General features: G+C 41.5%; 1 protein-coding gene across 4 annotated transcripts in view; it reads right to left on the reverse strand.

Annotated features, from left to right (window-relative positions):
- The window catches only part of LOC122543369 (zinc finger protein 148-like), a 75,316-nt gene that overhangs the window by 14,477 nt on the left and 48,001 nt on the right, over positions 1-12,838 (reverse strand). For 2 of the 4 annotated variants that reach the window (XM_043682012.2, XM_043682013.2), the window contains one exon: positions 3,716-3,799. The exons of the other annotated variants lie outside the window; for them this stretch is intronic. In XM_043682012.2, coding sequence (XP_043537947.1) covers positions 3,716-3,799 — 84 coding nt within the window. The remainder of the gene's footprint in view (positions 1-3,715; positions 3,800-12,838) is intronic. 4 annotated transcript variants of the gene reach the window in all.

The raw sequence follows: 12,838 nt of genomic DNA on the forward strand, positions 1-12,838 counted from the left end.
ACATCTCCCCTGTCAAGTCCCCTAAGAACCTTATTTGTTTCAATAAGGTCTCTCATTCTTCCAAACTCCAATGAGTACAGGCCCAACCTACTCAACCTCCCCTTATAAGACAGTCCCTCCATACCTGGGATCAGTCTAATGAATCTTGTCTGGACTCCCTGAAGTGTTCTCTGTTATATTTCAAAAGTGAGCATCACACTGAGAGGCCCAGTGTATTAATATCAGCAAGTGGGTGTAGCATATTACAGAGTTACATTGAAAAACATCCAAATGCATTTACAGTGACATAATCAGTCAAAAATAGGCACTGAAACACCGAAGAACTTCTTGAGAAGGGTGACAAAATGCAACCTTTTTGACCGAACTTTTCAACTAGGTTCTTAAAAAGTAGAAGATGGATAGGAAGAGGTGGAGAGACTGAGGGAGAAAATTCCACAGCAGAAGTCAAGATGGAGCAAAGTGGGTAAAATGCACGGGAGTTGAAGAAATGAAAAACTTGGTAGTGGTGGTTTGTGGGGAATGGAGGGAGGAAGAGCAGGGATTATAGCATTAGGGAGGAGCATGGTATCGTGGAGATTTTAGCACAACCATGTGCGATTTGCATTGGAGGAGTTAGCCAGTGTAGGTCACTGAAAACAGGGGTGATGGGTAAAAGGAGCTTGCTACAAGTTAGAGAATGGATAGCTGAATTTTGGATGAGTTGAAGTTTATGAAGGTCAGAGGAAGGGAGGCTGGTCAGGAGACAATTGAAACAGTCCAAGTCTAGAGCTGACAAAAGAATGGATGAAGGTTTCAGCAGTGGGCCTGGCTAGGGCAATATTTCAGGTGTGAAAGTAGATGGTCTTTGTAATGGAGAGAATATGTGATTAAAAACGCATTGTGAACAGTCAGAAAGAGCCTGAGATAATTCCCAGGACGAGGAATGGAAATGGTGCCTAGGGAATGGGCTTATGATGATTTGATTGACTAGTGGAGCAGATTCGTAGAGCTTAATGATCTTACCCTGTTCAAAACTAACTAGAAAAAGTGAACACCAAGTTCAGAAAGCAATACTTTGTTTGACAAACTTGCAAGGGTTCTCTGAAGATGAGAACTTGGTAATGGTAGATAAGGATATGCAGTGGATGTTAGCTTCAGAAAGCTTTAACAAGATACTGTCCTATAAATTTCTGGAGAAGGTTAAGAGGCATAGAATTAGGAGAGACAGTAAAAACAGGTTGAAAGGAAGAAAATGGTAAGCAAATAAGAGCAATTTCTCATAGGAATTGTGAAAGCACGGTAGCACTCCACGGGATTGGGACCACATTGGCTTACTGTGCATATCCATTATATGGGTACAGGAGTAGAGACAGAGTCAAGAGTGTGTTGCTGGGTAAGCACAGCAGGTCAGGCAGCATCCGAGGAGCAGGAAAATCGACGTTTCGGGCATAAGCCCTTCATCAGGAATGAGGCTTGTGGGCCGGAGGCTGAGAGATAAAAGGGAGGGGGGGTGGGGTTGGGAGGAAGGTAGCAGAGAAAGCGATAGGTGAATGAAGGTGAGGGAGAAGGTGATAGGTAAGGGGGGTAGGTCGGTGCCAAGCTGGAGGCTTGGGACTGGGATGTGGGGGGAGGGGAAATTAGGAAGCTGTTGAAATCCACAGTTATCCCGTGTGGTTGCAGGGTCCCAAGGCATTCTTCCTCCAGGTGTTGGGTGGTAAGGGTTTGGCGGGTGGAGGCGGCCCAGGACCTGCATGTCCTTGATGGAGTGGGAGGGGGAGTTGAAGTGTTCAGCCTCGGGGCAGTGGGGTTGGTGGGTGTGGGTGTCCCAGTGATGTTCTCTGAAACAATCCGCAAAAAGGTGTGCTGTCTCCCTGAGGAGACCACACTGGGTTCAACGGATGCAGTAGATGACATTGGTAGAGGTACAGGTAAATTTCTGACAGATGGGGAAGGATCCCTTGGGGCCTTGGACAGAGGTGAGGGGAGTGGTGTGGGTGCAGGTTTTGCAATTCCTGAGGTGGATTGGAAAGGTGCCAGGAATGAGGTGTGGGCTGGTGGGGGGAGGCGTGGTCCTGACGAGGAAGTCGTGGAGGGAATGGGCTCTCCGGAACACTGATAGGGGTGGGGAGGGAAATATATCCTTGATTATGGGGTTCGTTTGGAGGTGGCAGAAGTGATGGAGGATGATGTGATGTATATAGAGGTTGATGGGGTGGAAGGTGAGGGCCGGGGGGGTTCCGTCCTTGTTGCATTGGGAGGGGTGAGATTCAAGGGCGGTGGTGCGTGAAGTAGAGGAGATGCGCTGGAGGGCATCATCAACTTTGTGGGAAGTTGCAATCTTGGAAGGAGGAGGCCATCTGGGACTTTGAGGTGGAACCCTGGGAACAGATGCGCCGGAGGTGGAGGAATTGGGAATAAGGGATGGTGTTTTTACGGGAGGTAGGGTGGGAGGAGGTGTAGTCTAGGTAGCTGTGGGAGTTGGTGGGCTTGTAATAGATGTCCGTGGTTAGTCGGTCGCCAGACATAGTGCTGGGGGAAGTCCAGGAAGAGGAGGGAGGTGTCCGAGATGGTCCAGGTGAATTTGACGTCGGGGTGGAAGGTGTTGGTAAAGTTCATGAATTGTTCAACCTCCTCATGGGAGCACGAGAAATAGAGACAGCCATGTTCAAATTTATACATGATACTAAAACAGGAAACAAAGTAAGTAATTGAGTCCGAGCTGCGAGGGTATCTGAGAAGATAGTGAAAGGGGCACAAGTTGACAAATGGATTTCAATGTCATTAAGTGTACAATAATATTCCAATGAAGACAGTAAATATCCATAGTGCAGTATGGTATATTGTGAGTGCCTACGGGAGGTATTACACTGTGTCCCAGAGGTTATACAATATCACGATGAGTGTCCTGAGGTGCATTACAGTGTTACAATGAGGGCCCCCAGGGAGTATTACAGGGTTAAAGTATATCATGAATAACAGATATTCTTTAAATTCAACATTCTAATACGTCATGGGATAAGAGCAATAGAACAATTTGTGGTTAGAGCAAGAAACTAAAGAGACAGTATCCCTCTTTCTTCGCTTACCTAGGCTGCAGGATTGATCTCTGAAATGGTATCTCTTCAGCGATCCCATTTAGTAAGCTGCATGCTATTTTTGGTAAAAATAAACTTTGACAGAAAACCGAGAGATATGCATGGTGTCTGTGACAGAATAATGTGAATTTATCAAAGCCTTTAATGCTTACCAGAGCAATTCTGCAGCAAGACCAAAATGAGTTTTTTTTTTGATATGCTCAATGAATAATGTCAAGATTTTTAATCCTGTACATTTCTCCAAATCCACTCCATAATACACCTGTGCAGAAAATAAACTTTGTGCACCTTCTGAGACAGAAAAGAGGCGCATGTTTGAAGCTGAATACGCCTTCATTAGTCAAAAGAATTTCAACTGAACTGATATTTTGCAAGAACCGAGATCTGAAGACAGAACGACCGAAACCTTATTTAAGATGTCACCCTGCTGTAGATTGGCCAACCGAGATACACTACTTTGCCTTGCACCTCGTTTTCATGAACAAGGAGCAGGTAACACAAATACTGCGTTCAGTTTGGAATGCTTTTTAACACATGCTTTCGTCGTTGTTAGGTCAACAAAAGGGATAATGTCTCTTTAAGGAGTTTCACAGACTGCGTTTATCTCGTGTCACCAACACAAGCTCTGGTATTTCACTTACCAGTGTGTATCTTCTCATGTCTCTGCAGTAGGTACTTCTGGATAAATCGCATGCTACATTGGCTGCACTGATATGGCTTTTCACCTAAAAGCAAAACAAAATCCAAATTTCTCCTCAGCTCACTCAGGATGTAAATGCCCAAAATTATTCTTCTCGACCTAGCAGTCTAAGATACTTGGATAAGAATTGTGAATGTTGGATTTGTTTCAGAGGTGTCCTGCAAGCGACCCGAGATACTTTCTTACCATGAAGCTCCTGAGCTGAACTTAGCTCAACCGTCTTCTTTTAAAAAATATAAGCAAATAGAGAGACAATATCCCTTTTTGTTGCTCTGGTAAAACTGGTCTTTACAATCACTACATGCAATATTAACAGCATTCACAAACATCTCCTCCCAGCTGTGGAAGATGTTGATTGAAAGGCTGTTCAAATTATTCTAAAATAGGTCAGATGTAAACAACGGGTGGCACCAAAAGTAGGATTAATCGCTGATATCTAGCGGTCAAAAATTCTCTCATCAGCTGGTTCTGTATCATTGATAACACAAGTCAAATTCCTGATTTGCTGTTCAAGACACTCATACGAAGCCAGAGGCACGATAAGGTGCTGGTGCCGATAGATGACTCGACAGTAGTGCTTTGGTTTGATAATGTCATACATTTGAAAGTTGTTGATAATGCTGCAGTATTTAAGCATGTAAAGATAACATCTTTTAATTTTTCTGCACTTTTAATTTTGGATTGAAATGAGAAAAGAACTGTTTTCAAACCAAGGATTGCTGCACATTTTGAAAACAAGTAACTGGACATTCATCGTAAACACTGTTGACACAGCTACTTGTTCCAGCAGTAGCTGAAGTGCAGTTTGCAGGCGAGCTGGAACCAAAGGACTGTGTACAAATGGATCTTCGGTTGGCAACTATTAACTGGTTGGTCTGTGAAATAGTGACCAGTTATCAATGACAAAGGGCTTCAGCACACCAACAAGCTGCTTTAAGCCTGAAGAAAACCAGTTTCTTCTTCCACCAGCAGCTGTTATAAACTGTGACTTTTTAATTAATATCAGAGACCTTTCAAATGGGGAAAGGAGCTCTTGTATATTTGGCAAACCAGTGGAAACATCCAGAGAAACAAGACTGAGAAGCAGCATTCTGATTGGTACAATCACCATCTCAGAGGATCCTATGTAGAGACCACTAAACTGCTCTCCCAGTCTTTCCTCTGTCCAGAACACCCATGCTTTATTTTCTGTCTGTGTCTGTGCGTGTAAGGAGCTTATATTATTATTCACTCACGGGATGAGGGCATCACTGGCTAGCATTTATTGCCCATCCCTAATTACCCAGAAGGTAGTTAAGAGCCAACCACATTGCTGTGTCACATGTAGGCCAGACAAGGTAAGGATGGCAGTTTTCTTCCCTCAAGAACGTTTGTGAACCAGATGGGTTTTTCCAACAATGGTCATCAGAAAACCCTTAATTTCAGATTTTTATTGAATTCAAATTTCAAACGCAGGCTCCCAGAACATTACACAGGCCTCCGAATTAACAGTCCAGTGATAATACTGTGCCATCGCCTTGGAAATGGATTAGAGTTTTAACTAGTACAGTTATAGGCCAATGGTTCAGAACTACTTGCCTGTAGCTAGAGTCTAATTATTTGTAATAAATCATCATTTTTCAGTACAAAAACCTGGTCTAGGTTTTCAGTCAACCCAGGTGTAAAAGACAGGTAAATTAGGGAAGTGTGCATATTTTTACAAAATCTTTAACTTTTGTGACCACTCTGGGAATAGCAAGACTTGATTTCCAGTGTAAGGCATGACAAGCAATACCATCAGTGTACGTAGCGTTAAAACAAATTTTCAGAAACTAATGAAGGGTCAGTGTTTGATGCTACCACATGTAAAATTGAGCTATGCAACCAAAGGTACCAAAAGCCCATGTTTATGCTGGTCACACCCACAGCGATATCTGCAGTGCTGAAACCAACTCCGCTGCTATTCCATAATAGAAAAAGGAAGAGAAATCATTGGAATAATCAGCCAGGATTCCCATTCATAATTACAACTCAAGGAAATATGAATGGGTGAATGCAGGATCAAGTTCAACTGTGATACTTTCCAGGGTCGAATACCCAGTCAATATTCAGTGTTGAGACTCACATAAGAGGGACGATTGGAAAAGGTACTGGAGGGCACACCTTGCTCTTGCAAGCTGGAATCAAGCAAAACTCAGCAATCTTTGGGAAATGTGGAGGGAAATTGAACAACAAAACCCGGGGTCTTTAACATGTGCCAACTACCCAGCAGATTCAGGCTGTGCCAACTCAGTCCCGCCAACAATCTGCAAAGCCAGAAGTTGAAGTGTCTTCACTTTATTCTTCCATTTGCAGCGGAGGCTTTGATGACAAAGAAAAACAGACATCATCTGTCAGCTGTGCCCATCTCTCCTGTATTCTCTCATTTAAACCTGGTCACGGCGCTCAATTCACTTAAGACCAAAGGCAAAATTTAAGTTAGATGAAGAAATAAAGTGGATTATGAACTGACTAATAGTGAGAGAACGGTTCTGTGGCTCAGGAGAGGACAGCAAGCAAGGTGACAAATGGGATGCACCAAGTTTGCGGAAGACATAAGCAGAGAACAGGGGAGGGAGGCAGCACGCGGGAAGGATAGCAAACGAAAATAGCACAGGCACAGCTATGCTTCTGTTTTAGTTTTCGTAAACTTCCCTAATTTACAAACTTATGAAAAAGTGCACTTTAAACGGGGGATACCTGCATTTGTAATTACAATCAGTGCTCAATCAAATCGGGAGGACAAAGTTATAATTAGTTTTACCATCCCTTGTTAGTTAAAGTGTTCAGACATTTTCAGTAAATTAAAAGCAGAGATTTTTAAATACTAAGTTGAGGAAAAATGAAGTAGCGACACTGGCAGTACAGAAAGCAGTTGATCGGTGAGTAGCTGTTGAGTCTTTATCTAATTAGTAACTTCTATTTAACAAGCCAGGCTTCCAGTTCTATGTGTGAAATAAAAGGGATGAAAATTTAAAACAAGCTTTCAAAAATCTGATAAAGGAAATGCTTTTCGAAGTAATAAGCCGAGATATTTACCCTTAGAAATACGGACTGAATATTCAACTGATGTCATTCAAAACTTCAATTAATGACCTCCTCCCCCCCCAATTAGTTTAAATTATAATTTTAATACCACAAATATGAAACAATGCCTAAATTCACACAAAATGACTATACTCAAAAATACTTGACAAAAAAATATTTATTTTCACAGCAAATTGACTCTCATTTCCTTTACTTTGCTTGGCTTAACTCATTGAATTAGACTTACAATTTTTACCATATGACTTCACTAATCATTTTCTACATCCTCGGTGTCACTCTCAAAATCATCAGGATCAAAACCTACAAATACATTTGTTTCCTTAATTTAATTCTATGAAGATTTCACATCAGCGTCAAAGGGCAACAGCTGTAGTATCACTCTATATTTTAAGTGTCACAACTTGCATTTTCAACATTTGTTGAAAAATTCACAACCACATTTGATAGCTGTTTGATTACAAAGAAAAACAGGCATCAGGTGTCAGCTATGCCCACCTCAGCAGTATTCTCTCGTTTAGACCAGGTCACAGTGCTCAATTCATTTAAAAACAAAGTCAAAATTTAAGTTTATCAAAAAAGAAAAAGTGGATTATGAATTGGCTGAGATTGAGAGAACTGTTCCGTGACTCAGGAGAGGGCTGGCCACCTTCCTTCTTCAGCCAAAAAATAATAATTTTTTGGCAATTCAACTCAACTGTTATATTTTCTGCCATTTTGCAATAAGTGTCGATGTTGATGTGGCTCTTCCTTCCACTCTTTGTCTATAATATTCAGATACCTCTGATCTACTGCCAATATCATATTCTGGGGTCTCATTCGTAACCATGAGGGTTATAGGTGCATACTTCCTCAAGCGTCTCACTCTCCTACTTGCAGCACTTACTCTGCTTGCATTCTGTTGCTTTTGGTCAATTTCTTGCCTTTTTGATTCAGCCTAGTCATTTTCCCTTTCATTAATTACTACCTGTTGCTTTGTCAACTTTTTGCTTTAGTCTCTTTGTATGCCACCTGCCCTTGCCATTTGTCCCTAACAACATGTGGTACCTCAGAACCTAACTGAATGGCAAAGGGACTTGTGAGTCCTAGTCCATATTTCTTTTCAGGTAAACTTACAGGTTGAGTCATTAGTTAGGAAGGCAGTAACTTGCAGGTTGAGTCATTAGTTAGGAAGGCAGTAACTTGCAGGTTGAGTCATTAGTTAGGAAGGCAAATACAATGTTGTCATTCATCTCGAAAGGACTAGAATATAAAAGCAGGGATGTGCTTTGCAGGCTTTATAAAGCTCTGGTCAGACTACATTTAGAGTATTGTGAACAATTTCAGGTCTGATACCTCAGGAAGAAGGTACTGGCCCTGGTGCGGGTTCAGAGGTGATTCATGAGAATGACCCCAGGAATGAAAAGCTTAACAAATGAGGAAGGTTTGAGGACTCTGGGATTATACTCAATAGTTTTTAGAAGAATGAGGGGGGATCTGAGCGAAACTTACAGAATACTGAATGGCCTGGACAGAGTGGACATTGGAAAGATGTTTGTACTGGCAGGACAGACAAGGGTAAAGGGAAGGCCCTTCAGAACAGAGATAAGGAGAAACTTCTTCAGTCAGCGAGTGGTGAATCTATGGAATTCATTGCCACAGAAGTCTGTGGAGGCCAGGTCATTGAGTATATTTAAAACAAAGGCAGATAAGTTCTTGATTGCCAAGGGAATCAAAGGTTACGGGGAAAAAGTGGGAAAGCAGGGTTGAAAAACCTATCAGCCATGACTGAAAGGCGGAGCAGACTTGATGAGCCAAATAGCCTAATTTCTGCCCCTATGTCCTTATGGTCTTCCACTGAATGAATAAAATCAGAAAAAAATGAAATATGAACAGATGTGGGATTGATAATGTTCTTTCCTGGAACGTAGAGTTAAGGTTAGCTAAAGCATGTCTTGATTACAATGTCAGTGAGAACACCTGATAGGAGGCCAACAGCCACTCCTACCACCCTGAGGGTGGATTTAAACGTTAACTCTCACATAACATTCCGCTTAGTCGAAGGTATTATCACAAGTTTGGTTGTGCTTTTGTCCATATTTTGACATGGATAAAAAGAGCTATCGCAGACCTGGGCAATCAACATCCTGTGTCATATGAGAACTTAATCACATGTGCAGGAAGTGCAGTCAACTGCAGCAGCTTGTACTCTGGGTTTCAGCATGGGCAGCAGCAGCTAGAATTACTGCAGCAGATCAGTGGGCTAAGTGATACAGAGTCTGCATGTTTATAGATGTCAGCACCCCGCAGCTTAAGGGCAAGCAGGAAGAGATGTAATGGGTGCTGCCGAGCAGTCCAGAATAGTACTGCAGGAGACACCTCAGTATTTCATGTTCCAACCAGTATTCAGTTCTGATACTGGTGAAGGCAGTGGTTCACCTGGAGTATGTAGTCTGAGCCAAGTCCATGGTAACATGGATACCCTCAAATATATTTTATGGGGCTGGTGGACGAGGATATTCAAGAGAAAAACAATCAAAGCATAGTTGTATTGCTTGGTGTATTCTGTAGGCTATCAGCTGCTGAAAAGACGTACAGAAACAAATTTTCAAGGAAGTGCAAAATTATTCAATAGTTCTAATTATATGCTATTGCTGCTGACAAATTGATAGCAGCAACAACAAAATGTCCAACTGGGTCATGGCTTGCCAGGCTATTATGAGCTAAAAGCAGAATACACAACTTTCAAATATCAATTAATTGACAAATAAGATTGGTGGAGAGTTATTTAATTCCCTAGGTTTAATTTGTAGACTGAAAAGAAACCATCTGAGCTGAAGCTTTATAAAAAGTATCAATATTTCTGGACTTCAGAAGTTATGGAAAAAATCAGCAGTAGATGAAGCTACATTCTCTGTTCCAAATTTACACAGTTAACTAGGAAAATCAGAATCAAGTCCATAATGGTACTTCAGGGACTAACCTACACATACTATATTCACTGGTTGGGTTCCAAGACTGCCTGCTGTACAGTGCCAATACATCCCACTCAAATGGTGTCAGGAGAACTCTCTCTATAATCCAAATATTCAAACAATTGTCCCCCTGAATGAAGCTAGAGACAATCCTTCATACAAAACCATTCTTTTTCTATTTTAAATGCTGCAAGAACACAGAACCCAATTACCTAGGTCAGCTTCACTAGTAATAAGCCTGAGCAAGAGGACACAAGGATTTGTTTTTTTTTTATTTGTTCACAGGATGTGAGTGTCACTGGTGATGCCAGCATTTACTACCTATTCTAAATGCACAAGAGAAGATGGTGATAAGCCACTGCAGTCCACGGAGTGTAGGCAGATCTCATACTGCCAGGCAAAATGCACCAGGACTTTGACCAAACAACAGGGGAGGATATCACCATCTGCATGTTCCTTATATGTCAGCTGCCCTTGTTCTTGGTGGTAGAAGATGTCACAGGTTTGGAACTCACTGTCAAAGGAGCTTTTGACAGTGTAATCTTGACATGGTATAGACTGCTGCTATTGTGTATAGGTGATGGAGGGAGTGAATGTTTATGGTGGCAGATGGTGTGATCAACTGAAGTGTTTTATTCTAGATTGTCTGCTGCAGTTCTGAAGCCTATCAGCTTGGCACTTGTGTAGCCATGAACATTATCTGTTCTTTATCAGCTCAAGCCTGGGCACTGTCCAGGTATTACTTCATTGGTACAGGCTATTTCAGTATCGGAGTTCAGAATGGATCCAAACACTGCAATAATTGGAGAATATCTCCATTTCTGCCTTAACGATGGAGGGAAGGTTATCGATGAAGCAGTTGAAGATGATCGGACCGAGGCCACTGTCCTAGGGAAGTCCAGCAACAAAGTCCTGAGGCAGACAACTATTGTTCTCTGTGCTAGGTTTGACTCCAGCCATGGGACAGTTTCCTCCGATTCCCATTGACTTCAATTTTGCAATGGCTCCTTATAGGATTTAATATAATTTATCTTTCCCAAGTGCTACTGTTTCATTGTCATATCTTTATTAGGTAATGCAGTCACGTAGTAATATTGCCTCGGTATCTGTGTTGATTTTGTTTTATGGCTTTCTTCTTTAAAGACAGCACAAATATCAAGATTGTGTACATATTTTATTAAGTATTGACATGTATTATGAAGGTTTTTTTGGAGGACCCATGTTTAAAGAGTTATGGACAGAGGCTCATTTAGAATGCAGAGGAGAAACCTTTAATCTAAAATAAAAGGGACATTTCCTTAATTTCAAAACGTTGAAAGAACAGTAGGATGCCTTTTCTCCCCTCCACCCTCAAACGAGAGCTGCTGGATCTATTGGAAGTCACCAGTGGCTGAGTCTGGGGAGGTCAAGAGTTTTTGATATTGCTTGGAGTACCGCCCGAGAGCAAGAGACGCTTCTTGGATGAATTGCGTCTGCAAAATTCCCAGTCATAACTGCTTGTATTTAATGATAGCTGAGTTCGTACACTAGGATGCTGATTGAAAGCCACGTTTCACATCTTATCCTCTTTTCCTCCAATCAGCAACAATTATTAACCAGTTTTGATGAGTCAGACTTGACTAATTAACTGATTTCTCTCCACAGATGCTGCCAGACCAGCTGGAGTTTTCTGAGGCATTTTCCATGTTAGCTTCTAATTATTAACTGGTCATTACCACCTCCACCCCCCCGCCACTTACCCCCAACCCAATCTCTGCAGAGAAAGATTTTTTTTTCTGTAATCAATGCTTATCCATGTGTGTGTTAGGTTATTTACAAGGGTAAATCTTTATACATTCCCATTTCAAGCTCCGCATTAATCAGGCTTTACACATTGTCAAACAAGTCTTATTTAAAAATAAATCAACAATTTTGTTGCTTATAAAAGTAAACTAGTTTTTTTTAAAATGTACATTAGGTTTAGAATAAGCATAATAGTATGTATAGGTAACTGGGTAAAGCATTTACTTTGTGACCAGTGGCATAGTGGGACTTTACAGAAAGTGCACTCTTCCAAGTTTGTTCTAACAAATAGAATGCATAACAAAGACATTTTGTTAATTTATTACAAACAAATTTCCCATAATTTATCTTTTCACGCATTCACCAAGGTAAATGCATACCTTATGTAAAAATGTTGCAACATTAAAACAATTTTCCAGGAATTATTTGTAACGTGAAAAAATGCAATATGTAAACAGGTTCCTGAAAACCTCCATAAAAATTGAATGCAAGATGCTGATCATCATCTAGGGATACAATTTGCTGATCATCAACCGCTGTACCTCTCTACATTAAAAAAAAATTGAAGACCTCAGCTACTCTGAATGTCTCACCTTTACATAAAGTTCTCCAGTTTGCCTTTCGATATTATGAGTAGCTATAAACTCCAATAAACTTGCTCAGTAACAGATAAAGGCACATGATGTACAAAGTTTGTGATACCTGCCCAATCCTTAGTGGATTAATCAATACTAGGTCTAATGTTCAGCTGACACTTGGGCTCTCCTTTCTCCCCAGCCCAGCTGAAATTCAGGCTCTGATCCCTCACCGACCCTGGCCCATACGGAAGCTCTACTCCCCTACCAAACCTGTCTGAACACTCTGGTCCAGTTACATGGCTACTCACCTCTCTGAACATCAACTGCTCCAGCATCCTCTGCCTATGCTACATGGTGACCAGCCAGAGTAACTCCTCTAGGTCAGTTAATTGCAGGTTCCGTTCCAACACCTCCCCCCACCTCCGAACCTGAAACATTAACTCTAATTTCTCTTCACAGATGCTGCCAGACCTGCTGAGCTTTTCCAGCAACTTCTGTTTTTGTTGTGTACGTTCATACCTGTTCTGACTCATAGTCACAGCCTTCTGGCCTTGATTATTGCTCAATTCTAAAGTTCTACTTGATATAATGGATGTGACTGCCTGCCTCCTAGATAGGGTAGATAGAGATCACAATACTTTTGATACATTTCCATATGCTTTAGTTATGGCAAACTATCTGTTCTGC

This window comes from Chiloscyllium plagiosum, unplaced genomic scaffold, assembly GCF_037043375.1.
Source record: "Chiloscyllium plagiosum isolate Xiang-an unplaced genomic scaffold, Cpla_swu_hap1 HiC_scaffold_53X, whole genome shotgun sequence".
NCBI classification, from domain to species: Eukaryota; Metazoa; Chordata; class Chondrichthyes; order Orectolobiformes; family Hemiscylliidae; genus Chiloscyllium; species Chiloscyllium plagiosum.